Source organism: Aphelocoma coerulescens, chromosome 7 (assembly GCF_041296385.1).
Source record: "Aphelocoma coerulescens isolate FSJ_1873_10779 chromosome 7, UR_Acoe_1.0, whole genome shotgun sequence".
Lineage (NCBI taxonomy): Eukaryota > Metazoa > Chordata > Aves > Passeriformes > Corvidae > Aphelocoma > Aphelocoma coerulescens.
The window spans coordinates 2,534,899-2,562,785 of NC_091021.1; the positions used below are offsets into that span (position 1 = coordinate 2,534,899).

The 27,887-nt window shown below is 51.7% G+C and overlaps 2 protein-coding genes across 2 annotated transcripts; one reads left to right on the forward strand and one right to left on the reverse strand.

Annotated features, from left to right (window-relative positions):
- Nucleotides 1–1,809: 1,809 nt before the first annotated feature.
- Nucleotides 1,810–7,106, reverse strand: LOC138113486 (putative methyltransferase DDB_G0268948). The gene is made up of 7 exons (XM_069021752.1): nt 6,480–7,106; nt 5,312–5,440; nt 4,883–5,043; nt 3,748–3,961; nt 3,013–3,113; nt 2,750–2,887; nt 1,810–2,230 (listed from the first exon to the last, which is right to left on the reverse strand). The coding sequence occupies exons 1-7, from the start codon at nt 6,699–6,701 to the stop codon at nt 2,140–2,142; spliced, it is 1,056 nt and encodes a 351-aa protein (XP_068877853.1). The 5' UTR covers nt 6,702–7,106; the 3' UTR covers nt 1,810–2,139.
- A 3,341-nt stretch (nt 7,107–10,447) lies between these two features.
- MREG (melanoregulin) lies at nt 10,448–27,033 on the forward strand. Its single transcript, XM_069021753.1, has 5 exons — nt 10,448–10,541; nt 13,840–13,999; nt 21,683–21,773; nt 23,357–23,520; nt 23,882–27,033. Exons 1-5 carry the CDS (start codon nt 10,453–10,455, stop codon nt 24,014–24,016), a joined length of 639 nt encoding a protein of 212 aa, XP_068877854.1. The 5' UTR covers nt 10,448–10,452; the 3' UTR covers nt 24,017–27,033.
- Nucleotides 27,034–27,887: the final 854 nt, after the last annotated feature.

The window sequence follows — 27,887 nt, forward strand, 5'->3', positions numbered from 1 at the left end:
GGGTGAGGCAATCGCTCTGTGGTGACTCATTGGCTCCTTCGTGTCACAAGCGTGGGAAAGCCGTTCGCCACAAGCCAAGCCACTGGAGTGGGTAAGGATGAGCCCAGATGGCTCCTGACCCCGGTGGGCCTGTCTGGGAGGAAGTGACTCCTGCTAAACTGACTAGTCTGGGTAAAGAAGACAGAAAGGACAGAAAGAACAGAAAGTGTGCCCCAAAACAGCCAGCTTTAAGAATAAAACCTCCAGGTGACGTGTGGGAGTGCTGCCCATGGCCCAATGGTGCTGGGACAGGGAACATTAGGTGGGCTCTGCTCATCAGCCATCACTGGACCTGTCCCTGCCAGCCCAGGATGCCGATGCCACCAAGGTCCCCCAGCCCCACTCCATCCCCCAGAACCCTTCAGCACCACCCAGCATGCGTGAGCTGCAGCAGCCACCTCGAGGGCTCTGCTGCAACACCGTGCATGGTGGTGATGCAATCCCTGGTGTTACCTCATGGCCGGGCACCCGCTGCACCACGCCGCTGCAGGAAGACTTTTAATTTAAATTACAGATGTAATTAGCAAGCAGATTCAAACTTGTTTTAAACTTAAAGTGAGGAAAAAACACAAACACTTCTTCCCCAGAGCCTTTTTGCCAGCACTGTAGAGACACGGGATGTCGCCTCTTGGGGGACCCCTCCCTACCCTGGAATGTCTGTGGGGATGCACCTCACAGGGACAAGCCCTGCCAGCAGAGCTGGGGCTTCCTCAGCCCAGGCAGCCAGACAGGCCCTCGTCATCGCAGTAATGGTGTCACCCCGAGCCGTCCCGGGCAGGAGAGACCCCTCACTCTCACCCACCAAGGAAGGCCTGATGGCTACTGCTGGCCCAGACCCCACCTGCACCTGGAGCAGCCCCATAGCCAGTGACAGCAGGGCTTGATCCAGTATTGCTGCTCCAGCAGACGGCCATGGACAGAGAGATCAGCCTCCCAGCCATGATGGGCTTCCCACACCATAGCTGTCCTCCCGAGACCCCATCACCCTCCTGGGGGACACAGTAGGGGCAAAGCCTTTGCTCCCCACCCTGGGCAAGCTGAGGGGAGCTCAGTCAGGACCCTGAGAGCCCAGGACCTCAGCAGAAGTACCTCCAGCCCCCCTCAGCCCCCTCCAGGTGCACTCTCTTGGGCAGGGAAGAGAGATGGCACTTTGCCTTTCTTAAGAATGCACTGACATAGAACAGAGTGAGGGCACAGCCCTTCCCATGGTTTCAGGGAAGCTTTCTTGCCAAGGACAGGAATTACAGGAAAGGGAAATAGCCATGGAAAGGCTGGGCCTGGACTTGAAATAGCCAGAAAGCAAACACGAGGTGACCTGTGCCACGGTGTGCCCAGCCCCCTTGCCCCTCCCCAAAATGCAGCCTCTAATCTTCCCTTTGCAGCATGGGTGGGTGATAGGGGCACAAACCTGCTCTCCTTCAGCAGTGATCCCATAAAGGCTCCTGAGCTGTGCTGAAGGGCCTCACTAGGGCCAAGGCAGTCCTGGGGCAGGTAAGGTGCTGATACACCTACACCAGCCAGCAAGGCACCAGGGATGGGGGCACATTGTGGGTGAGAACAGCCCCTTTCCAGGGCAGCCTTCAAAGACAGTGCCCAGGTCCTCACTCAGCCGGGGCAGGGAAAGGGGTCAATGGCCCTTCCTACCCAAAACCCACCTTCCCCATGGAGCAGAAGGGCACTGAGGGCATCAGGACATTCAATGTAGCACAGTTCTTCCCAGCCCAGCGGGTGCTCCACAGCCTCTTTGTAAAACAGGAGCCACAGGCAACATTTTCTCAGCTTGATTTTTAATTGTTATTAATGGTGTAAGAAATGCAGTGAGTTTCTCAGCTGTGAATCTCTTCCCCATATTATCAAACCAGCAGTCCAAAACAGAACCCTTCCAGTGCCAAGAGAGCAGCACTGGGCAGACTGCAGGACCAAGGTGGACAGGAACCTGAGGGGCATAAAATCCCATCTGCTTTCCACAGACCAAAATTTCAATCACCAAAATCAGCACCAATCTTCCCAAGGAATACGAGCGGTTACAAGCAGGGTTTTAGGAGATAGCCCACCTTCTCCCTCCACTGTAGCACCACATCAGGAGAAGGGTTTGCTCTCTCAGCACCCCTTGCACCCCAGCACACAGACGTGCCTCACCCAGAATTCCACTGGGGTCTCACGAGAAGAAACTCCCATTGTCTCCAGCATCCTGAAAGGAGAAGCAGAGGAAGGGTCTCACCCTGCCCCAGACAGCTCCCACCTGGGCAACACCCACAACCACAGACAGGTCTTTTCCACCCACAGCACAGAGGTGGGGATGGCAAATGCTTCCAACTGCTACACAAGGGTTGTTCTGGTCAGTGAATAAGTGAGCTGGATGCCTCCCCTTCCCAGCAGGCCCTTGTTGGGGCTGAAACAGATGGGTGAAGATGCAACCACCAATATTTTTCATGCCCTTTGCTAGCTAAAAGGTAAAGCAACTCAAGATAGTCTCATGTCAGAGGTTTCCTGGACACATCAGTGCAAGCACATCCTACAGCTACATAGGCTTAAAATTTAAGGATCTGTTGTTTAACCCCTGACAAGTATCCACCCCTGGGGGAAAGGAGGGAGCACATCCCTGCACACTCCCTTGCAACTTTGAAGGGGCCTGCACAACCTCCCTCTGCATGCACTCTATAGGATAGGTCCTCTAGATCCTGCTTGTTTTCCCAAGCGGTTTCCTCACCTCTTTTCAGTCTCTTGGAGGAGGGACGTTGCAGCTTTAGGGTCATTCTTCATAAAGGTTTGATATGGAGAGGCAGACTCCATGTAACCAACCACACCCTCAACAGTCATGGGAATTTGGTCATAGATATCAGTGATTCTACAAGAGACACGGGGAAGAAAGGAGCATTTGCATGTTGAATCTCAAAGGCAGGGGAGCACGGACAACAGGTTGACATAGTGGTGAATAAAGTATCTGGCACCATCAGAGGTGGTTCTGCTCACCTCTTCTTGTCTGGGAATGGCAGGGCCTCAAAGATCTCTTTGTAGTCTTCCAAGACATATTTTAGTCTATTATGTGCGTATTTTAAAATCGTGTCCCAGCACTGTAAAGACAGTGTATTAAAAACAAACACAAAACCACGTGAAGTTCTCAACTGCCACTTAACTCAGGTTTGGGCCTACATCTGATACATTCATATGTGTCTTTTTTTTAAAAACTACTTGTTGCATTAAAACACACCAACATCTTACAATACATCTTGCTTAGCGTCAAGAATTCAAGGATCCTATTATAGAAATAAGGGTCCTGTCCTCCCTACACAGCTCTTACTCATAGTGGAAAGTCTCCTTTTATCCAATTGTTAAAACACCCTTTGTCACAAAAGATTACTAAAAAAAAAAGACCTCTTCCCAACAGTTTCTACTTCCCATTCTTTTCACTGTGATCAGGGCAACAGGAAAAGTCTCTTGGACAATACCAGCCCCCAAATCTGCTCTGGCACCCTTCTCACCCCCACCAAAGTCTGCCCTGTCAGTCCTCATTGGTCTCTCCTCATGATCCAGCCAGCCCTGTGTGGGAACCTCTAAATCCTGCCTCAGCCTTATCCCTGCATTTACCCATCCTTCTTCCCCATCCTGCATTAGGATTTGTCTTGCCATACCCCCTCAGTCCCACTGCTTTCCTCTCTGCATCCAAGTGCTACACATCTCCCCCATCCTGAGGTTTTCCCAGCTCACCTCCCTGAAGATTTTGGTGAGCTTTTCGGAGCAGTCTCCATAGCGCAGGCTCATGTCCACGGTGTAGGTGCTGAGGGCCACGCAGCCGCCCGGCTTCACCACCCGCTCGGCCTCCCTCATGAACTTGGCAATATCAAACCAGTGCGCGGCCGTGAACGAAGTCAGGACATCCACGGAGGCATCCTGGAATGGCAGCTCCTCTGCAGGGCACACACTGCAAGGAGCAAGGGAAAAAGCCACCTGTGATATGGTGTAGGAACCCAGACTGCCAGGAATATTTCTCTGTCTGTTTTGAAGGGTTCTTACCCCCCCTGAACAACACTGTTTTAACCTCCAACCTTGGAAAAAACTTCCTACAATCAGACAAGAACTAGAAAATACAGTGGTGTGAATTAGGTGATAGACTACTGTGTAAGACTGTCATAGGGTGAAAAATTTAGAGGTTTTGGGCTTCTCTTTGTAGTAAATAGATAAGAGCAAAAAACATCAAAATGGAGGATTGTTGTTGTTCTCCAAACCTTCTTCTTCTTCTTTTACTACTCCATATTCTGCAGTAAAAGTAATTTGGGATGACTGGACAAAGAATTCTACAGTTCCTGGCTGTGTTACTGAATAATTGGTAGGAAAGTGAAAATAATGTAAGTTTTTAGTAACCATTGGTTAAATTATCTTTAAAAGGCTGTGTAAATCTTGATAATTGGACTTCTCTCTTGCTTTCTGTGCTCTGTGTTGAACCTGGGTCACGCTGGTGACTCTGTTTCTCTGATAAGACTTAACAAACAACTATCTGGAAGCACTGAAACTCCAGGAAAAGTCTCAGTTTATCTTTTGGAACTCCTTGCAAGGACTTTAAAAATAATTCTCTCCCATCAGGAGGGATTTGATTTACGGCACGGTGCAGTGTCAATATGGGAATTACAGAGTAGGACATGAAGTCAGGGAGTATTTTTTGATGGTTTGGGATGCAAGACCATGGCTGCTGGAAGTCTAGGATAATGCCTGTTCACACCAGGAATTCCATCAAATGAAATCTTTGGTGCCAACTGGGTCTTGCACCAGTGCTACTCACAAACCACCATCTCTATGTCAGGACCCCAGTTTTGCGTTCAGCTGAGCGTGCCCTCCTGACACTCACAGGTAGGAGATGTTGGGCATGCAGGGGGTGTCCCTGGCCTCCTGGATCTGCGCTTCACTGATGTCTGTCCCCACCACCTTCTTGAAGTGCTCCCCAAGGAAGTGGGTGCCTTGTCCAGACCCACAGCCAACATCCACCGCCAGCTCTGCAGGGATCACCTTCTGCAGGGAGGAGTAGATGTGTCTCAGTGAGCAGCCACCCAGTTCCTGTTCTTTTACCCCATTCCTTCCCCAGCACCCGCTCAGGAACAGCCTTGGCATGGCAGAACCTGCAGAAAGCCTCTTCTTGGCCCCCATGTGGCCTTTGAGCCCTGCTGATTTATCTTTCCCTGAGGCACCAACCAAGGCGACACTCCCAGCTTGTAAACACTGCCACCCACAATTAAATACTCCTTGGATTTTTCCCACAGCCTGGCCATACCGCACTCACCTTTTCCTGCAGGTAGGAGAGGATGGCCTGCTGCAACTCTTTGCCTGGCGCAAACCTGTATTTCTGGTAGACGACCGCATGCTGTCTGCCCTCGAACATCTGGGTGGCCATGCTTGGCTGACCTGGCACCTGGCAGGAGGCAGCAAGCCGGGGATGTCACACGAGACCAAACTCCTGCTGCTTCCTTAGCCCGTGACCACAGGCACTGAAGCCTTCAGTTCCCCGCAGGGCCACGGGGAGGACTTTGCCCGTGAGGCTCCAGCAAGGGAGCGTGAACCTGCTCTCCAAGAACCCCTCCCACAGCCCTAAGCTAATACCAGGAACAAACCAGCGGCGTCCGACAGGAAAAGCTTTCCAGGTTTTTACACACTCCATAAGGAGTGTTTAACTCCTTTGCTTCCCCCACCCACCCGGGTGTTTTCTCAAGTAAATCACCACTGCTGGAATATCTGTGAATTTGGTGGTGACCGAGCAGCGAAGCTGAAAAACTACCAGCAGAACAGGGTTTTTTTGGTTTTAAGGAAATACGTGTTTTAGTATTAGCAACACAATCCCAACTCCACCTTGCGCTTTCTGAACCATCTGCCGGTTTTCGGCCCTTCTCGCCCAGGAGCCACTCAAAGTCTCTCGCCCCACCGAGCCCATCACCACGCGTGGAGGCGAGCGGGGCCCTCCGGCCTCCGCACAGCTCAGCCCCGGGGAGCCACGGCAGCTCTCGGGCACGGCGCTACCCCCTCCCCCCGCGTCACCCCCGGGCGCTCCCGGCGCCGGGCCCGGGCTCATCACGCCGCGCCGGAACGCTCCCGGCCGCATCCTGTTTGTGTCGGTGCCCGAGCAGGCGCCGTCCGAGGCAGCGGCAGCTCCCGGGGCCCACCGCGAGCACTGCTAGGAGGGCTCCGTGCCCCCTTTCCCGGGGAAGGACACTCGCTCGTGTGCCCGCAGCGAGCGAGGTGGGCAGAGGGCTCAAGGGCAGAGAGTTTATCGAGCACAAATACATCGGAGATGAAGGATTATTTTGCCTTCATGCAGGAAGAGATGCTCAACCAGCTCAGGGCTGGAGCTCGCAGCAGGGAACAGCAGCGCTGCCAAAGCGCTTTCTGGAGGGATCCTCCCAGTGCTTTCCGTGCCTCAGAGGACCCTTCTCCCCGCAGCCACCCCCGCTCCTTACCGTCGGCAGCACCCGCACCAGCAGCTCCCAGCACCTCCCAGTCCAGAGCTGCGGGGCCGGGACGAAGGGGAAGGCGGGGGAAAGCGAGGGAGGGCCAACACCGCCCCCGGTACCGCCCGCCCGCCTCGGCAGCGCAGCCCCCCTGCTCCCCCTGCCCAGCCAGGGCGGTGTCGGGGGGCAAAATCTAGAAGGCAAGTTCCAGAGGCTGGATCCCACCGACATCCTGGAGCCCCAGAGCCGAGCCTTGGCCTTTACACAGCTCTGTGGCTACTAATTACAGTTACAGCTTTCGAAATGCCTACGGATCCTGGGAGTGCTCGGCAGCCTCCACATCTCGGGAAGCAGATGCAGAGCCCAGAAGATGCTGCAAGGTAGCAGAACAGAGTTCAAATGCTGCAGGCAGCCAAAGCTATGCCTACAGAGCTCTGTCAGTGCTGAAATCCACTCCTATTGTCCAGCAGAAAGAGAAAACGCAGCAAGAGCCCCCAGCAATAAAACTTAAAGAGCTCAGAATGATGGTATTTCAGAACTAGGCAGTTTGCCCTGACTTGGGGCAGGATTTCACCCCTCCCTCAGGAGAGTAATGTTAATTCCATGCAGCTGAGGCCAACGGAGCCGTGGTTTGCTGGAAGCACAGTCCCTTCAGTTTGTACTTTGCACAGCAGTCAAAGGTCCATGCTAATTCACACAGCCTTTAAGCCACTCCTAATTTTAAGAGAAAGCAGTGAACTTACTCAAGGACTGAAGACAGGGGCCAGCTTGAAGCAGTTTGCTAAATCAAAGCATGGGTTGGAGGTCCCGGGCTTGCGTCCCAAATGTTTTATTTGGGCCACCTGCTGCTTAACCGTGCAGGGGTGTACCTGCACCAAGAGAAAACACTATGCAATCACCAAATGCCCCTGTGTTTTCATAACCTGGCTCTTTGGGGTTTGGACACCCCCATTTTGGCTGTATTTTGCTGAGAGCATGACTGCAGGCAGGAAGGGATGATGTCCCAGGCCTCAGTCACCTGCCCTGGTCCGAACTCTGTGGTCCCTGGGCTGCTCTCACGGGCAATGCACGGGTGATGTTTAACTGGGGATCTTCCGGCTACAGCTGACACCAAACACCTGCAGGAAAACAAAACACCAGCCAGGCATGGGCTGCAAATGGCACCAAGCCTTTCCTAAGCTCTCCCAACCTTTGGCACGCTGGATTAAGCTGCCTTTGAGTCCCTACTTCCCTACTCCAGGTCTATTGTCCTCCCCAAGACACAGCTACTCTCTGATGGCCCTGCACTGTGCAGCAATAAATTGGTTTCCTCGACCTTCGGGTTGCTGAGCCTTAGGCCAGATGTGGGTTTGAACACCAGGCACAGAGGACCAGACACTGTCCATCATCCCTGCCTGCCCACATATTACATCCAAAGGCTTTAAGGAATGCCAAAGTGCCCTAAGGTCTTCCTGATTTGTTCCACAAACCTTCAGGCCCCATGGATTTAAACTATATAGCAGGGTCCTGAATTAATAGACCTTCATTGGGAATGCATCTCACTCTGAAGTTTATTAAAACTGAAAAAAATAATCAATCTATTTTAGGGGGAAAAAAAGCCAAAGGAGATGCCTGCCAGTCCTCCTGTGTCACTTGGTATTTTTCACCAATGGGTTTCCCTGTGGATGGATTGCTTGGAGCTAAAGGAAGAGGAGGCAAATGGCACCGTTATCCAGCTGCATTTAATTTACAAATCTTATTATTTTAAATTTCATTTCAGCTTTGATAGACTTAGAATCTCTTTGCTGGACCACTCGGGAGGGAGGATACCCAAAAGGCTGGGTGGGCTGGGGTCCCCCTCCCCATCCCCAGGATCCTCTGGAGAAGCCAGTCATATTTCTCTTACCTTATGGAAAACTTGATTTGATTTTAAGATCCCATGAAGGCTTCAGCTCTCGGGAGACTCTCCTCTGTTTATTTGTTCTCTGATGGAAAAGGAGCAAGATTTATTATCACAATGAGGAATAAAGGGACTGGGAAATAGTTGGTATTTCTTCAAGGATCTTTTTAAACCTAGAGGGCTCAGACTTTAAATTAATGAAGAACATAATTCTCTTGGCTTAAAAGCAGTGGGGTATGGATAAAGCTCCTTGTAGGGAAGGGAGCTATCCACCAATCAAGGATGTCTCAGTCGATGTGTTAGAGCTGTGCCTCAAGATCTCAGCTGGGATCAGGGCTGTCCCTGGCATTTGCAATCACTGTTTGTGTCAAAAGAAAGCCCAGATGAAGAGACCTAAATGGTCAACCGAAGAGGAGAGGGAGAAGGAAATTCCTGCAGCAGTGATTATTTTGGGGAAGTGCATCCGTGCCGTGCAATTGGCGGATCCTTGCAATCGCAGCCGGCAGTGGCTGGTGATTGTCGTGCTCCAGCACACAAAAGGCTGGAGGGGAAACAAAGGGAGGCAGGGACACGCTCAAGGGCAGAGGAGGAAGCCTGCAGAGGAGAGCGCCCTTGGCTTTGCAGTCCTGCCTCGCCCCTCGGCTCATCCGGCCATAAATCCTTCCTGATGGAATGATTGATGAAGAGCGCGGGCGGGAGCTGGGAACACAGAGAGCAAAGCCCAGCACTGGGGGCTTCCAGAAACAATAACAGCAAGTCCTTCTCCCACCGTTTCACCTTTTAATTAAGGAAGATGGGAAATCTGGTTGTGGGACCAGCGAATTAAATGAAATTTAGAAGTCACCTGAGAGTCTGTGGCAGAGCAACCTGGCATCTCCCATTTCCCACGCAGGGGCCGGATCCACTGCTGACGAATTAACAATTCTGGAATAAAAAGAAGGAGAGAAATGTGAGCTCAAAATAATCTTATTTCACTTTTCCTTGCACGCACTCACTGGGCACGAGGATGTAGTAGCTGATATTATTATATCTGCTGGCATAAGCAAAAGGTCCGGTGGCGTCAGGAAGCTGCTGTACTAAAATTAAATAACTCCTGGGGATGTGCGTGGCCAAACCAGACTCAGAGCAATTGCTCTGGGTCTGGCTGATGTCTCATGGGCTGCTCTGAAATGCAAACAAATCTGTGGTGATTAAACAACATCCAGGACCATTTTAATTCAGAGTTTAAGCTTTTCCTTCTTGGGGTCCCAGGCAGGCATGTGATAGGAATGTAAGACAGGGAGAAAAAAAGGAGAAGGGAGTAATATTTTAGGCTCTTCTCTTCTTCCTCAAAAGGCTCTGCACCAGGAGACAGCCGAGTCCATCACCCCCTGCCCATTTCCCATTGCAGCTCCCAGGATCACAGCCCTGTGTCCCAAAAGCCAAGTGGGAACACGCCTGGAAGCACAGTGGTGCAGAGGGTTGGAAAAGGGGGATTTTTTGTTTCTGGCCATGTTGTGATGGCCAGTGATGGTCTGTTCCAGTGGGGGAAGGAGGGCTGGAGGCCACAAATGCAATGTGGCATTGAGGAGGGTGCAGGAGGTGCAGAAGGGTGCAAGAGGGTGCAGCAGGGTGTGTGGAAGGATGTGTGAGGATGCAGAAGGATGCAGGATGTGCAGGAGGATGCCGTGGGATGGAGGAGGGCACGTGAGGATGCAAAAGAGCAGGGAAAGATGCTGCAGAAGACAAAAGGGTACAGGAGGGTTTGGAAGGATGCAGAAGGGCGCTTCAGGATGCGGGAGAGTGCCGGAGGTGCAGGGGGTTGCAGAGCTGTGCAGGAGGATGCAGGAGGTTGATGCAGGACAGTACGGGAGGATGCAGGAACATGCAGGAGGAAGATGCGGGAGGGCGGTTCAAGGAGGATGCGGGAGGGCGCAGCAGCCCCGTCCCTGCGTTGCCGCCGCCGCTCCGGCGGGGCCGTGCCGGGCAGGGCCGGGCGGGGCTGGGCAGGGCAGGGGGCGGGGGCGCTGCGGAGCCCGGCGCGGCCCCGCCGGGGCGGGGGCAGGGGACGGCCGTGGGGCCGGCCCGGCCCGCCCTGCCCGGCGCGGCTCTCCGGCGGCGCCGATGGGGCTGTGGGCCTGGCTGCGATCGCTCGGCTGCTGCGGCTGCTGCGGCGGGGAGGCGGCGGCGCCCGAGAAGGAGCCCCTGCTCAGGTGAGACCCGGCGCGGCCCCGCGGCGGGGGATGCGCCCACCCGGCCACGCGTGAGCCCCTCCTCGCCCCGCGGTCCCCAGCCCCGCTCCTCGCGCTGTCACCGCCGCTGGAGCTGGACATCTCCTGCCGGAGCGCTCGAGGCTCCGGAGGGATCTTCCCCCGGCGGGAACGAGCGGCTTCCCGTTCTCTTTCCGCCCGGGTCGGCTGCCACAGGGGCTGCGCTCCTTCTGACAGCCGGCGCGGTGCTCGCCGGAGCCCTGCCCGCGGCATCCCCTCAGTGCTCCCCGTGCTCCCCGGCCACAGGGACGGTCCAGCGCTTGTCTTTCCACGGTGGGATTTCAGTAGAGGAGCTGAGGCACTGAACAAAAAGAGGGGCCCTGCATTCCTATGCAGGGGGTCAGGTCCCACTGCCGGCCAGCTCTGGGTTATGCAGAGCTGTGTTTGCACGCTGGGGTCGCAGAATCCCAGAATGGTTATGGTTGGGAGGGACCTTAAAGCTCATCCCGTTCCACCCCCTGCCATGGGCAGGGACACTTTCCACTCAGGCTCCAAGCCCCGTCCAACCTGACCTGGAGCACTTCCAGGGATGGGGCAGCCACAGCTTCTCTGGGCACCCTGTGCCAGGGCCTCCCCACCCTCACAGGGAAGAATTTCTTCCTAACAGCTCATCTAAATCTCCCCTCGTTTAGTTTAAGACCGTTCCCCCTTTTCCTAAAACGATCTGCCTCTGTAAAAGGTCGCTCTCCTCTTTAGGCACTGGAAGGGGCTCTGAGGTCTCCCTGGAGCCTTCCCTTTTCCAGGTGAACACCCCCAGCTCTCCAGCCTGGCTCCGCTCAGGGATGCCAGAGAGGAGATGACGATGCACAGCCGGAGCCGGCTTTATGCGAGTGTGCTGATCTCTGGGGAGCAGATCCTGCTCTCCTGCTGTCGGTCACATCTGCTTTGTGCACAGAGCGTGAGGTTGGGGGTGTTGTATGAACAGATTCTCCCTGACTCGTGGAGAAGAGCAGTAGAAGCACGTAAGGAGGGTTTGCATGTGGCAAAACATCTGTTCAGGGGGTTTGCAGCAGCTCTCCCTCCTTCCCCGATGCCAGCCGCGGTCCTGGCACCGCAGAGATAGGTATCCCAGCCCTGGGATGGGGCAGGGACCGTGCCCTCCCTGCGCCATCGCTTCGACAGAGGCGTTCCGGGGAGGAGGGTGGGATGCTCCCGGCGTGTCCTGCATCGGTGTCAGGTATCAGCGGAGCTGGTGACACACGGCTTGAAAAGTCCTGATCTCGCGCTGGTAAAGCAGCTACCTAAATAATAACCGGCTAATCCCAAGCATGGGACCTCCAGCCCAGGAAATTGGCATTAACCTCCCGGGAGCCGAGCACACGTGCGGACAGGCTCCCTCCTGCTGCCCCGTGGCCAGGGTGGCTGTCCCTCACCTGGCACCTCGCTTTAGTAACACGCCTTCCGCCGGCGATCCAATTAATGCTGGCCCTAAGAAGGAAAGCCTCTATAAATTCTGGGGATTCGAAAGGCACTTGCTCTTGTACAAGTGTGCCAGCGTAATTAATCTAACAGCCTAATTGCTGCCTTGCCCCTCCTTGGGGGGCTGTGCGGTCTTATTTCATAGTGGGGATCTTGCAATAGCTTGTTGGCTGTATTTTTATTTTTACCGCAGCATAGTTTAAAATGAACGAATTGTTTGAGATTTCAGATCTTTTTAGCTGAGTTTTAGATTTGGGAGCTGGTGTTGCAAAGTATCCAGGCTGCTTGGTTGTCTCTTGGTGTGTGAAGGTGGGGTCTGGCTTGGATGGTGTACTCAGGATGAAAATAAACGAAATATTTGGGCTCCAAATCCCAACACTTAATGTGAACTGAAAGCCCCCTGGAGCAGAAATCTGTTGATGAAGCACTGGTGCTCACCATTTCCTGGATAAAATCCAGAGTGTGAAATGCTCTGGGTCCCTTCTGGTCCCGTGGAGATTCCTTAACCTGCAAAGCCACTGCAGTTCACTTGCTCCTCCTTTCCCTCCCATTTCTTCCTTTGCAATGTTGCTTGGAAGAGTTGTTGGCAGAGCTCTCTGTGCTGGTATGGATTTGCTGACTCCTGGGCACTGCCGCATGACTTACAGGATGCTCCATGCTGTGATTTGGAAATGGGAATGTGCTGGGAAGTGCCCTGCGAGCTGTGAGGGAGGGAGTGGCTCAGAAAAGCTCAGGTGTGGCAGTGTTATTGCTAAATACGGGTGTTTTAAGTAATTCAATGTTAAGAGTAGTGGTAAATGCCTGAGTGGGAAGGAGCTCTGGAAGGCAGGGTGGGAGTGAACTCCTGCTGATGGCACAGCTGGCTCCTGAGTGCACCCTCCCTGTCTGCTCCACAATTGAGAAAACTGTGCCCTCCACACCCTCCAAGTTCCCTTTGTTTGCTTGTCTTTAATGAGGGATTATAAGAGATTATCTTTCCCCTTATTACCTGTTGCTCAGGTTTTCGGTTTGTTGAAAGTCTAATTAACCTTCCTGCTGGAATGCTGATGGAAATTAGTTTTTTTCTATTTCATCTATGTGCTGGAGCTCCTCTTAGTATCTTTTTATGGCTTGGTGCCATGGTACCCACAGCATTACCTGAAGTTTCTCTGTACGGGTTCCTTGGGAAAGGCATGGGGTTTAGGCAGCAAAGGAAATAAACAGTGGGTTGTTCTAACAACAAGTGAGCAGGGATTGCCACAGGGTGGTAAGGCCAAAAATAGTTCTTCACTTGTATTGTTCTGCTCAAGTGCCTGGACATCTTGATTAGACACTTTATGGAAATCCCCTGCTAAAAGTTCTCCTGGCAGAAGTATCCCTGTTAAAAAGTTGCACATCCTAATAGCTGCATAAAGCCCTAAAACACAGAACTGCTTCAGTGCAGAGAAAAGCTCCCCACCTCCGTGGGGACAGCCTTCCCAGAAGATGATTCTCAGCTTTGCTAAGCAAGTAAAGCCTGGAATTCATTAGAAGGCTTAGGACATCTCCATTCCCCAAGAGAGATGGGGCTGAATATCCTTTCCATGCCTTGTCTGTTGTTGCACAGCTCAGCACATCACTGCAGCTCTCAGGCAGGAGCACCTGTGGGGCATTACGTGATTTGGGTTGAACCATGGCTTGCCTGTTCAGGATGTTTGCTAAGGTGAAAACCTCCATCTCCCCATTTCCCCCACTCCTCAGGCAGCAGGACTGGGCTGGGAGAGGGGAGGGCACAGCAGTGGGCACTGGGAAGGTAGCAGGGGCCAGCCCGGTGCTGAGGCTGTGTGCCCCTCTCTCTCTGCAGTAACAACAACCCCTACGCGTCCTTTGGAGCCACGCTGGCGCGGGATGAGGAGCAGAACCTGTGGAGCACCCCCCACGACGTGACCCACACCGAGGCCGACGACGACCGCGTGCTCTACAACATGATCGTGGTCAGGAACCAGCTGGACAAAGACTCGGAGGTGAGGCAGCGCCAGCGCTCGGCCCCACCACGGGCTGGGGCTCGGGGCTTCTGTCACAGCCCAGGCTTTGGCAGTGCCTGGTTAATCACAGAATCACAGAACGGTTTGGGATGGAAGAGACCTTAAAGCTCATCCAGTTCCACCCCCTGCCGTAGGCAGGGACACCTTCCACTGTCCCAGGCTGCTCCAAGCCACATCCAGCCTGGCCTTGGGCACTTTCAGGGATGCAGGGGCAGCCACAGCTTCTCTGGGTAACCTGTGCCAGGGCCTCAGCACCCTCACAGAGAGGACTTTTTTCCTAATATTGAATTTAAACCTGCTCTCTGTCAGTTTGAAGCCATTTCCCCTTGTCCTATCACTCCAGGCCCTTGTAAATAGTCTTGCCCCATCTTTCCTATAGGGTTCCCTTCAGGCACTGGAAGGCTGCAGTTAGGTCACCCTAGAGTCTTCTCTTCTCCAGGCTGAACAATCCCAATTCTCTCAGCCTTTCCCCGTAGCAGAGCTGCTCCACCCCTCTGATCACCTTGGTGGGCTCCTCTGGACTAACACCAGCAGGTCAATGCCTTTCCTTCAATTAAGCTGCTGTGAAGACCCCAAAATCCCCCAACGTGGCTCATGTAGGCACCAGGTCCTCCTATCTGTTCCATCACCCTCCAGATTTTATCCTATATCTGGTGTGGATGCCTCTGTGGCTATCTGATCCTTGGGAAGCTTGGGGGTATCTCCAGCACTGATCCAGGAAGAGCTGCCCTGAGGTGTGATGAGTTTCTCATCTCCATGGTACCCTTGGGTTCATCTCCCTCTATTTTGAGAATCTCCGTGTTCTCCTTGGCTTGGATACTTTCAGTGCCCTCCCAGGGCATTATCCCATTGAGCATAAATTGCCTCCAGAATCTTTTCTCCCCTCGCTCCCCATCCCCTTCAGAAATCTCTATTTCTGGGCATCTTTGGTCAGCCCAAACCGAGGGTTATGTGTCTTCCATGGAGGAGTCAGGGAACACAGCAGCTGACACTTAAAAACCAAGGAAGTCAGGAGGTCAGTAATGGGCTGCCTGCATCCAGGGATGTATGTGGGAAAAGACACAAGGTAGGCTTGAGATGGACACCAGGGACAAATGCACTTCTCAGGGAATGAAACTGAGAGGAGGAATAGAAGAGACAGAAAGGAAAAGAAAGCGACAGGGAATGGGAAGAACATGAGGAAGATGCATTTGTTTGACATAAGGAAGCAGGGAGATTCCAGGGAGGTTTCCCAGGCATTCATGGCAGCTAGAACATGCTTGGGAATGATGCCCTGCAACCACCACAACCCACAAACGTGTGCTGGGAGCACTGGGGGCCCAGCCCCCTTTCCTGGCTTCCCAGGCTGCTGTTTGGGTTCGATATTCCTGTTTGTCCTTTCCATGGCCAGGCTGATGTTTGCCCAACCCTGGCAGCGCCCGGAGCTCCGCTGCCACTCCGGGGACACGTCAAGTTAAATCCTCCTGCAGTGGGATGCATGGCAATTATCGGGAAGCAGGGAACTGGCACAGCTCTTAGTGGGAAGGGAAAAATCATGGCTGTTACATAAAGGCTGTTTTGCAGCCCTGATTTCTTTTGCTAAGGCACTTCAGTGCAAAGGAGATTGCAGTGGCCTGATTAGGAGCAGGCTGTAGCAAACAGTGACACATTTTTCCCCTCTCTGATTGCTTTCACGACTCCAGAACTTTTGCAGGAAAGCCTGGAGGCTTCATGTTTAACTTCAGCATGATCCTACTTCATCCAAGAGTCTGCAGGAGTGTAACTGTTTCTCCTGTTACAGTCTCTGTAAACCAAAAGGCAGATCAGCTTTACAAGGAGCCTTAAACTCCAGAGAGATCAAAATTACAATGTGTAATAAGCCAAATGAGGTAATGGAATCCTTGCATACGTTGGCCAGAATCCCCATTTAATGTGGGTTTTTTTTTTTTGGTGAGTTTGATTTAATCATGGTGTTTACAATAGATGGTTTTGTAACAACATTTTCATGGTGGCATGTGACCTTTACAGCTCTAACTGGAGATCTCTTCCCTCCCCACTGCTGCTCTTTCTACCTTGCAATTGCTTGTCTGAGAGAAGCCAGGGAGCTTCATCCATACCAAAGTGGCTGAAGGAAACAAGGACAGCACCATTCAGGGGGCTGCACTGGTGCACAGGAGTGTTGTGTGTCAGCCCTGCTCAGCGAGCAGAGGAGAGCATCAGTTATGGATGAGCAGGAGAGTGCTCCTGCCCCTGCCTGTCCTAAACCCAGTGTGCCTGTCCCTCCTAAATCCTGCCCTAAATCCTGCCTTCTGTGTATCTGTAGGGTTTTTAGAGGGTCTGAGCAGTCCCTGTGCCTGCCAGTCGAAAAGGAAAGCCCAAAGCTCACGGGGCTTCCTCTCCACAGCAAAGGTAGGATCACATACTCTGCTTTTATATGCAGTGCAGTTACTAAAAAAGCCTGAGGAGCACAACGTCAGGACAACAGTGAGGAAAGTTTTGAGGAAAGCCAAGGCACTTTACACTTGCCTTGAATGTGGCCCTGTGCCCTTTGCAGCCCAGGATTGGCAGCTGCTCTGCTGTCCCCTCTTAGAGCTGGGAAACTGAGGCACCACAGGGAAGCCCAACAGGCTGCTGCAGTTTCCAGCTGCAGCTCTTGCTGGGTGGCAGGACAGGGAGAGGCTTGGATGGCAAAGCCAACATTCCTGTGCTCAGCCCTGGGTGCCAAAATCTCTCCTTACTCCAGCAAGCATTTTCAAACTAGGCCAGACTGCAGTGCCCTCCCCTCCTAATGAGACTTCAGCTCGGAGAGAGAAAAAAGTCTAATTGCAGAACAACACTGGGCTGCAAAAACCATAATCTGCTTTGGGGGCTGCTCTGCTCCCGAAATCCCCAGGAGGAGCCCGTGGATACTGCAGGACAGGATGGAGGAACAGTTTCCTCGTGCAGTGCACAAGTATTACGAAGCCATAGGTCCTTTTCTTCCTGTGGTTAAAATTGACTGAAAGGAGAACTTCGTGCATTTCTGTTCCTTCATTTAACAAAGAAGTTCTGGCGTGCAGTGCAGTCACTGTGTGCTTTGCCATTCCCCACCTGTATCTCAGGGATTTCCTAGCACCGGCCTTTGGAAGGATCCCAAAGAGCAGGTCGCTCTCCATCGTGTGTTCTTTATCTGTATGGCACCATCTTGGCAGTGTTGGTGCTCTCTCTTGGGGTCAGTTCTTTGCCCCCGCCATGGGGCTGCACCCATGCCTGATCCATGTGGAGTTGTGTCTTCCCTCTGTCCCTGCTGGCAACCCTGCTCTGGGAAATTGGCAGCTCCAGTCCAAACTCGGCGTGTCCTTAGCTTGTACAGAGAAAACCAGGAAAGCCCTTGCTGAAGCGCTGGCTTGGGGGCTGATCAAGCAGATGCAGCCTTTGGAGATCAGAGCTGTCATCACAGCTTTTGAAGGCCAGGGTCATGTTTCAAATACGGGAAAAATGGTTTTTTTTCCCTACTCCTGCTCTGCAGCATTACTGAGCCTGTTGTAGGGTAAAATAAATCTCAAATTTGGTGGTGAAAGGAGCAGCAAGAGCCGCATTGGGGTCGTTGCCAGGCTAATGAGTGTGAGGTGGCATCGTTCCATCCATGAGGTCCAGTCTGGGGTGGCCCTGGTTTCTCCACAGCCTCTGGTGGGATGTGTGGAGTTACCCAGCCATGGGCAGGGAGCTGTGCACCAATACTCAGAGAAGGAGCTTCAGAGAAGGAGCTTCAGAGAAGGAGCTTCAGAGAAGGAGCCAGAGCTAGGGCGCAGCTCTGGGAACAGAAACTAAAGATGGCATTTTCCATGATGACTGAGGAAAATCCCCTGTTCTCATGGCTTGCTGTAAATGCAGTGTTTCTCTCTTCTCTTGGCTCATTCCCTAGGGAAAGGTGGGATCATAAACCCCACTAGCAAAGGCAATCCCTCAGCCTGCATCCCTGCTAGGGGCCTGGCTAGCAGAGCGACGCTGGCATCATCCCCCTGAAAAGCCCATTAATGAGCTGGCAAGGCCTGTTTTTCTTTCTCCTCCTGCTCTCCTACAGGATTATTCTTTTTTAAACAGGTTACAGAGAAGGTCAGTATTGTCACCGGCTGTTGCTGGGGCATAGAGAGGTGATGGGATTTATCCAGGGCCGGGGATGCCAACTGGAGAGCCCAGACCTGACCCTCTTAATGTCTGCATGCCTCTCTTAAAAAGAATCCAATTTAAGCTTAGTCTAAGATGAGATGTTGGTCTATAGTTTATATTTGTTCAACTACTTCCAGTGGAGCCAGAGCAGGAGCATCCCTGGTACCTGCCTGGACTGATATTTTTCAGTCTTTCCCTGATAACTCTGTTTTGACCTAATTTCTAAAATAACTCTTGAACAGAACGGTGACCTCAATTGCTTTTAAGAGAATAAAGGCAATGGATTTGGTAGAGGATTGTTCTGGCAACATAAAGGAAGCTCCCTAGTAATTAGGAAACTTTCATATGATCAAGGATGAGAAGTTGGACAGTGTTACCTGTTCTCGTGGCACATTTTTTCCTAGAGCTCTGAGTTCTGTACCAGCCTGGCTTATTCCATGTCTTTTGGCATTTGCAGATTTAGTGCTTCACACTAGAGAGCCTGGGGAAATTTTCCAGGTAAATATTTGAAGGGCTGAGCATGTAGAGAGGGGAGGCAGTGGGGTTTCCCTGCTGCTCCCGGGATATTCTTGACTCACACATTCAGGGTTCTCTCAAGCCCCCACTGGTATCTGTTGTGCCTTGCTCTGTAGGTTTAAAGGGCAAAACCGGCTGCAAAAAACAGCGCCGGGAACTGCAGCCTGCTTTGGTTTCCTGTGGTTAACTCAGATTTTGGCAAAAGAGTCTGTTTCGTAAAGGATTGCTTTTGAGTGCATGGCTGGGATGTCCCCGCCCCACAAAAACGCCGCAGGTTTGGTGTTTCAGTCTCCCGCTGTGCTTTCCCAGTCCCGTGTGCGAGAAACCCCCTCCCCGCCCCAGGAGTTCCATCTGACTTCCCGAGAAGGCCGAGGGAGAGGGGTTTGGTGTGGAGCCGCCTGCCCTGCGGGGCTGAGCAGCCTCGTGATGCCGCCTGCCCCTCCAAACGCTCCCTGGCGCGACGGGAGCATCCTCCCCAAAGCCTCTGATGTTGCCCTCGCCTGTGCACGGGCAGGGCAAGCTTCGCTCTTCCTCTGCTGTGTAGCTCAAGGGAGGTGCTTTTAAGAATAATTTTGGGTGTGGAAAGATGCTCTTGAGTTTATTCCCTCATTAAAGGCACACAGAGGACAGCCCACGGCTGTTCGGATGTCTCTGCTCCGAGGAATTGCCTGGGAAAACCCAGTGGTTTGTGAGACTGACGGAGAGCAGGGCACGAGTCCCTTTGAGAGCTCAGCCCAACGTCATCCCGATAATCTGCTTCCCTAGTTCCTTTTCTGTGGCTGTGAGCATCCTCCTCCCAGCTTTCTACAGAAATGTAAACGCATTCAGCTCCATGCTAAGGCAAAAGAAATCCCACCAGAACAAGAGCTCCCACCCAGGCACCACAGTTAAAAATAATTTTCTGTACCAAAGCACACTCCCCAAATTCTCCATTGACAGGACACTGTCAGAGCTCCCCTGTGACTGAATATTCACTGTATTCACTTCCATAACACAACTCAGACACTATGATGTACAAGAAAGCCATAACCTAGATTCCCTTAAAACAAAAATAGACAAGGGAAAACACACTGCTGTTAATCCAGAGAAAATCAGGAGCAGCTTCCCTGCATGCTAAGCACTGCTCGCCGTGCTTAGCAAGGAGTCTGGCTCATACCATGGGGTAATTCCCCATGGCCCTGAAAGCTGTTTCTGGATGCCAGCAGGCCACATTATGTGGAGAGGAGCATCTTTTCCAGTGCCCCAGCTCCCTAATTCCATGGCATGAAGCATGCCTGGAATCACAGTGGCTGTCTGGATCGATTGTCTGCACTAAAGGCCTTGTTTATCTCCCTGGGAGGGCAGAGACACGCAGCTATTCCCCCACCAGCATGCCCAGACTGGCTCCCTCTCCTTTCTGCCTGTGCCAGGGGGTCACGAGAGGGCCAAGGCGTTTCCAAGGAACCCCTGCCAGCGGGGACCAAGGCATCACACAGTTTTTCAGCCTCTTTCTAAAAACTCTCAAGTTTTCAATAAACTTCCCACAGAGCTTTAACACAATAACCCCCCTCTTTTCCACCCAGAGGAGCTCAGTTCCCAGCTCCGAGCCGGTGTCAGGGGAGAGGAGAGCCTTGGCCCTGCCTCATTTCTCTGGTGAAGGGCCGTCCTGGTGCCTTGTGCAGGCAGCCAAGCTGTTCTCAAGTGCTGCTTCAGGAGAGAGGGAAATGTGCCTCTGGAAGGGGATTTTGTTTTCTGGGAGCGAGGGGCTGTGGCAGAGCTGTTCTCCTGCTCTCCTGATGTGAAGTCACCACTGTCTTAACCCCGCTGGCTGCTTTTTCCAGAGTGTAATCTCCCAGGGCTTCCTGCAGCTAGTGCCGATCAGCAGGAAAACAGGCTTGGCTTTAAATCTCTGCAGTTGTGGCATGTCAGCCACATTCAGCAAAAAAACACTAAGGAATCTTCAAATCTTTATGGAATCAAGTCAGCTCTTTGACCAAGTACCAGAAAACAGTCACAGCCGACCTCTGTGGGTATTGTTTGTCTGCTCTGAACCCAGCGTGGCCTGTAGGAAAATCTCAGGGTGACAGCACAGATTAACACTTGTTTATTCTTCAGGAGCCCATCTAGGTAATCTCTTGCTGAGGAATGAGATTAATTAAGGTTGTTACTGTAAGGAAGTTATCAGGTGATGTTGTGACCCTGCTGTTGGGCTGCTTCTAAAAATGCACCCTTAGGAGTGTGTGCATTGATTAAACTCAGCTAGGAGAAGCTGGGAAAAGTGCTCCTGGTTTTCTTGCAGAACACATGCATTTCCACAGGAATGCATGTTCATAGAGTCATGGAATCACAGAATCCTTCAGGTTGGAAAAGTTATCTAAGATCATTGAGTCTGGTTATTAACCCAGCACTGCCAAGCCCACCACAAAACTTGTGCCGTTGTGTTTAAATGTGTTGTGACTTTAATAAATAACCCCAAACCCTTTCCTCTTGCCCAGTGTCCCGTTATCCACCTCTAGACCTGGAGGTCCAGTGCAAGGATTTCAGCTGTGCAGTGAAGTGAGGCTTTAACTGCAAGCATGTCAGATCACTCCAGTTCAGCCCTCATCCATCCACGTGCACCTCTGTCCTTTTAAAAAAGGGTACCCTGATCTTTAAAAAAAGTCTGTTTTTCTTGTTTTCTAGTACTTTTGAACACCTGCCCGCTCCAGTTCAGTGCCAAGCAGCGGGCTCCATGTCTGACTGAGGAGCAGCTGTCAGCAACACCTGCGCTAAATTCTGTAATTTCAGGGAAATTGGAAGCTGTTTTGAACAGAGAAGACACAGAGATGCTGAACCAAGTGTCAAGCCCAATATTCTGTGTTGGTCAGTGTCATTTCTTCCAGGGGCAACAGCAGCCTGGTCATTGACCTTCATACCCCCCACCTCATAGCTCAGTGCCTGCACCAGCTCTGCACCTCTGGCTCCCTTCCTCAAAGCTGAAATTCCTTCAAAAGCAGCAGATTCCAATGACTGAGTGTCCTTCATCCCTTTGCTTTGTAGGAGTGGCAGAAGCTCAACTATGACATTTATACCTTACGGCAGACCCGGAAAGAAGTGAGGAGCAGGTGGAAACACATTTTGGAGGATTTAGGTAAGCTGGAGGCCAAAAGGATGTAATTCCAGTGGTACCAAATGCAAGATCCCACCATGGCTGAGGATAGGAACAGCTGCACGAAATCAAGCTGGAGAGGAGGGAAGTAAAAGGAGGTTGCTGAACGATGCCCTCAGGTGTCCCACATGGCATCTGAGGCTCCGCAGGGCTCAGGCACGGCGGGGAGGGGACAGGGACACCGTGTCTGCAGGCACGTCAAAAACCCATGAGCCATGATCACCTTCCAAGCCCATAATAACATGCACAGTCATCCACTTCAAGCTTTCTTGTGGAAACCTTGCAGTGGGAGTTCACCCTAGGTTTTTCTAAACAAGATAAGCAGGAAAGAATGAATATTCCTTTCAGATGGGAACACAGATACATCTGTTTTGCTTCCTTAGCCCATGGCAGCTGATCAGAGCTAAGCCACTCACCTTGTTTGCTCCCAAGGGGATTTGAAACATTCTTTCAGCAAGTGGAATTGCTCCACAAAAACCCTCCTACTGCTGTTTCCAAGTGGTGGTGGTGGTGGGTGTGACGGGGTTTTCCCAACTGCCTGGCACACAGCATGTGACACTCGGGATGTGCCAGCACATCACTGGGTGACTTCCATCATGCTCTGGAGGTGGTTGGTGGCTGATGAGAAGAAGATGGGCTAGTCTATTCCAGGATACCCTCAGTGAGAGCCAGAGATGGGTATCTCAGCCACTCCTGCCCTACCTGCTATTCTGGCATCTGGGTGGGAGGAACATCATAAATCCATAACGAGGTGTCAGCCCTCATCTACACCCAGGTACTCACACAGCCTGTGCAGGCCAAGCATGGGAGGGATCACTTGGCATCCTTCCATCTCTCACTGCAGGCTCACAAAGGCTCTCCCACATCCCCCTCACATCTGCTATGGCTCTGGAGATCCTTTGCAAAGGCTGGGGAAGCTCAAGGCCAGGGATCGTTTGGCCTTAGCAAAGCTAAATGAGCAACCAGATGTGAAACCTGCTATCTTCTGTTATCTGAGGCTGTGCTTTAATCATAAGCCCACCACTTTTACCCCAGAAGTGTTTTCATGTGAGATGCATCACCACCAGCCCCCTGGAGCTGAACAAAGAGTTAATGGTAGCCATTGCATTTAAAGACCCCTACATTCATTCCCCTCCACCTTTCCTTCCCTGGATACCCTTCCTATAATCAATGCTGACTGCTACAGGAACACTTAGCCTGGCATTCACTACTGCCACAGGTTTTATCCCTGTTACCTGATTTAGGAAGCCCCACAAGTCCTGAAAGCTCTGTCAGCATCAGGAACATGGAAAAGCTGAATCAACACCCTCAGTTGTGCACGTTCACACACATTTTCTCAGGAAAACCAGCAACGAACTCGCTGTGAATACTTTTGTGATTTATTCTCCTCAGCAGCAAATTTATACCTGTCCCACACCCTGCCTGAGGGAGTGCTGGTTTGTTTTAGGAAGTAGGGATACAGCTGGCCAGGGTGGAGGGGAATAAGGAACCTTGCAAGAGCCTGAAGGGCTCAGGGATGACCCTGCTCTCATGTTTGACTTGTTTCTGTAACATCTCTTTCCCAGGTTTCCAGAAGGAAGCAGATTCCCTCTTGTCAGTGACCAAACTCAGCATCATCAGCGACTCTCAGAACATGAGCAAGGCCCGGGACATCTTGTTAAAGCTCTTGGAAGAGACCAACATCTTCCCAACCAGCTGGGAGCTTTCCGAGCGCTACCTCTTTGTGGTGGTGAGTACTCCGAGCACACCTTCCCCCACCATCCCAGCTCTGCAGGGAGCTTGCATGAGGGGGAGCCAGTAGGTGAACCAGAGGATGCTCAGATACATGGCAGCATCTGGGGTGATCCTGTCAGATGTTGCACTTGGAGCTTGGCTGTTCAGTCGCCATGGAAATGCCAGTGTTGCAGCACCATGAATTCCGCAGCCCTCCACAAGTTCTGTGCAACTGAATGCTCTTGCATCCTGTCCATGGGGTGGGAAAAGATGAGACCTCACGCCTTGCTTAGCCTGAGGGCGGCTGTGGAGGGAGGGCCCCGGGCAGGGATGCGCCTGGAACATCCCACAGTAACCAGAATCCCGCTGTTTGGCAGGACCGGCTCATCGCCCTGGACGCTGCGGACGAGTTCTTCAAGATGGCCAGTGCGGTGTATCCCAAGCGGCCCGGAGGGGACAGGGCGGACGAGGGCCCGAGGGCCCCGCAGAGCGTCCCGGCCGCGGTGCCCTGAGGAATGTGCCTCGCCGGCGTGACATGGACAGCGCTCCAGGACAGGCTCCTCTGCCTGGCGGTCAGCACAGAGAGTGCCCCCCTTGTTTCCCCATGGAGAAGCGAGTGGGCAGCTGGAGCAGGGCAGGGAGGCCAGCGAGCTGTGCCCAGCAGGAGCACATGGGATGGCGGGTGCTGGCCCCAAGGTGCTCCCGGGCACGAGGGAGTGACAACTGCCCTAGAGTAGTCCTGGTGGGACACCACTGGCCAGTAGTGTATGCAATAGGCACGGGGGGGTCTGCCATGCAAGGCATTGCTGCCAGGAACTGCAAAGGTTCAGGTGCCTCTAGTTCCAAGGGCTGCAATGAAATCCAGCTTTCCACCTTCCGCTGGTACCTGCCACTGTCCCCTCCCTCGAGCCTGCCAGCCAGGAGGAGCAGTGAGAGAGGAAAAACACCTCCAGTGTCTACAGCTCCATGACTCTGTGCACACTGGTTCTCTTCCTCACCTCAGCCCTCCAGGCAGGTCCCAGGGGTTTTGAGAAAGAGGCAGGGGCTGTGCCAGGACAGGATTTAATTCCAGGCAGCAAAGCCTTGGAGCAGTGTCACAGCTGAGTGCTCCATCCCCAGCCATTAGTGGTTGAGGGATGTTTTTGTCTGGGGTACTCAGCTTGACATATTAAAAGAAGGTAGAGTTTAGGAAGGTGCCAAGGTCAGAGCTGCAGAGAATTTGGCTCCTGGAACATCGTCAGATTGGTTGCCCAGCATCTCAATCAATTTTGAAAAGTTTTTGTCTTAATTACCTAAAAAAACCCCACCACCACAGCTGTCAATATAAAAATCCTCATTACCAGCAGGGATGGTATAATGAACATCCTCTTTATCTTGGGGTTTTGTCTGATAATGAGCAATAATTTTTAAAACACTGGATTTGATAATTTAAAAACAAGTGGAAGTTCTTCACTGATTAACACACATGCTGCTAATTGGCCAGTTGAAAATGCTGGTTACACAGGGCCTCCCAAAGTAGCAAACCAGAGCTTTTATTTGTTTATACCTATGGTGTTTGAAAAATATATATATTTATGAACTGTTTTTGTTTGTCAGTCTTCCTGGGAAACATTTTTGTCAACTCAGAACAGCAATGAAAGCTGAGTTTAATAAAGAAAACATTACAAAACCAGCCTTTCTTATTCTCTCTGTAAACCTATCCAGGTAACAGTGTTTATGTTGACTGCTGACAGCAAAAGGGTTGGGATATTTGTAGAGCCTTTGCAGCTTGTTCTCCACACACTTCAAATTGCCTGGTGACTTACAAGAGTTGGGGCATTTGCCAGCCTAATACCAAATCTTTGTAGGAGATGATGGGGATCAAATTTAATTTCAGTGGGATTTGGCATTAGGTGCCCTTTTCCTACCGATTTATTTTTTTCTAGCAGGAGTTCAGCTGCCCTTTGGAAAACCTCCTGTGTTTTTATAGAAAATAAACTTTGGTGCACGACAAATCCAGGGTTTGATTTGAACAAATTGTTGCAGAACAGAGAGATGTGTTGGTCTGAGGAGCACCGTGCCAAGGTGTGTGACGCCACCCAAAAGCCAGCCCTTGGCACATCGCCACAGTGCTACCTGTTACTTAAAACCACTTGATGAGTTTGGAAACCTCAAGGGCAAGAAGAGAAATCCTTTTAGCTGTGCTGCTTTTGACCACGGAGGTCAGTGTTCAGTGCCTTTGCAGAACCACCCTTCTTTGTCACAGCTGTGAAACCGGTTTTGATGTCACCAAAATGCATTTTGTTGTAACTTAATAGGGCAGGCTGCCCAAAAGGGACAATAATCAGTATCTCTGAGCGAGTTTAGCTGCTGGAATAAGACTCCGTGCAGGGAAAGCGCTGAGTTTCTGAGCGCAGCCACAAGGAGGAGCAGGAATTTGCAGGAGCAGGGGATCAGAGCGGAGCCGCTCCTTTCCACGCTCAGGGAGGAGTAACCGGGCTCAGAACTTGGGTTTATGCACCGATCACAACAGGAACAGAAAAAAGCCTGCCAGTCCCAGCACTCAGATAAAACTGGTCACAGGGTATCCTGAAAATACTGCAAAACGGCCTTTGGTGAAGTAGAAGGATGCAGAGCTTTGGAAAATCTGCAGCTTGAAAACTGATAGAAACCAGCAGAAATTGTTTCTGTATAGATCCAAGCTCGAGTTGGTCATTCTGTCCACCTCCGAAGGAAATATCCTTTCATGCACTCGGGATAGGAGACAATAAACCGTATTTCAATTAGCAAAATGCAGAGAGTAATTTGCCTTTTCTAAATTACATAGAAAATACCAGGGATATACACAACGCTCCCGGAATTCCTGTCCCAAGAGCGATTCCCTTCTTCGCTAGAAGCAATTTGGGATTTGATGCACCACCCAGGCCTCCACAGCTGCCATTCAGATGGGCTTGAGCCCCCCACCCGATCTTTGGGGAGATGGCTCGGGCATCCCGCACGTCCCAGGTGCCACCGGGGAGCCAAACCCTGCCCGTGGCCAGGGAAGGTTCCAGCAGCCGCCTGTAGGAGAGCCCAGCGAACACCAGATGCCACTGTTCCCTCAGCATGGGAAAAATCCTGTTTACAATGCAGGGGAAATATTCCCAACCTTTTCTTGCATGCATCGAGTCTCTCAAGCCTGCAAGACCTGGCTTTCTGTTAAAGGTTGGGGTTTAGACATTCGATAATGACTCTGGCGCTTTCCAGGAGACAGTGCTGAGCCCATCTCTCTTCCAGGGCTGGGGCCAGGGCCTCTGCTCCCGCTTGGAAGTGCCACTTGGCCTGAGGCTGGCTGCTGCAAGGATTAGCATGTTCACTAAGAACACTTATTTTTCTGAGTAGAGAGTGATCTTTGTATCCCGTCCTTCAATCAGGAAAGGAAAAAGACCAAGAATTCTTTAAATTGAGCAATGTGAGAGGTTTTAAAGTACCTCGGGGTTCACTTGGCTTTCAGATACTTTTTCCCCCTCAACTTGACATTGCAGTTAGCTAATATTTCATCAGAAAAGAAAAAAAGAATAAATGGACTTCCCCTTCCCCCCCCCCCCCCCCCCCCCCATTTATAAGCCATAGATATGCTTCACTTAGATTTCTTTTCCTAGAACCACAGGATGGTTTGGTTTAGAAGAGAGCTTAAAGGCAAAGATGTTCCACCCACTGCCATGGGCAGGGACACCTTCCACTATTCCAGGTTCCTGCAAGCCCCATCGAACCTGGCCTTGGCCACAGCTTCTCTGGGCAAAGTATTTTAATTTTTTGGGGTCACGGGGAGCAGCACTGGAGAGTTCCCTTCCTCTAAAGTTAAAACTAGTTCCCTTCCTCTAAATTAAAACTAGAAATTAAGCATAGTGCAATTAATAGACCAGCTAAAAAAAAAATCAATTTACAGACCATGTTGATTGTGCATATGCACATGTGGTTTCTTCTTTGTATTCCAAGTTTTCCTAGGACGTACATCCTGAATTCGGCAGGATGAGCAAAAAAAAAAAAAAAAAAAAAAAGAATTGTGGTGGAAATTCAGCTGCGAGATGTAAGACAGGCAGAAGGTGGCAGTGCAGGTGTTTGGTAAAGGCTGGAGCAGCAGCAGCCAAAGGAGACGGGATGCAGTGGCCTGGAAGAAGTCTGGCTTATCCATTTTACTTGTTAAGGATGTAAATCACAGCCTAAGTTCTGATAAATAATGAGAATGGACACGGGAAAGAAAACTGTCATCTTTTCAATTTCAGCTATGGGAAAAATTACCATTTCAAACTGCTCAGTTTCAATCATTTCTAACCTTAGAAACTCCAACACTTACATACTCTTCCTGGAGGGAAAGCATGTACTTTTCTGGTCTAATGAGGATCAGTAACGTTGAGTGACTGG

Coding starts and splice junctions, on each gene's coding strand:
- LOC138113486 (XM_069021752.1), bottom strand. CDS start 6,701: ATGTCGGTGGGATCCAGCCTCTGGAACTTGCCTTCTAGATTTTGCCCC. Junction 3,962..4,882: donor ATGCCCAACATCTCCTACCT/GTGAGTGTCAGG, acceptor TGCTCCTTGCAG/TGTGTGCCCTGCAGAGGAGC. Junction 2,231..2,749: donor CTCCAAGAGACTGAAAAGAG/GTGAGGAAACCG, acceptor TTCTCCTTTCAG/GATGCTGGAGACAATGGGAG.
- MREG (XM_069021753.1), top strand. CDS start 10,453: ATGGGGCTGTGGGCCTGGCTGCGATCGCTCGGCTGCTGCGGCTGCTGC. Junction 14,000..21,682: donor AGCTGGACAAAGACTCGGAG/GTGAGGCAGCGC, acceptor TTTGCTTTGTAG/GAGTGGCAGAAGCTCAACTA. Junction 21,774..23,356: donor ACACATTTTGGAGGATTTAG/GTAAGCTGGAGG, acceptor TCTCTTTCCCAG/GTTTCCAGAAGGAAGCAGAT.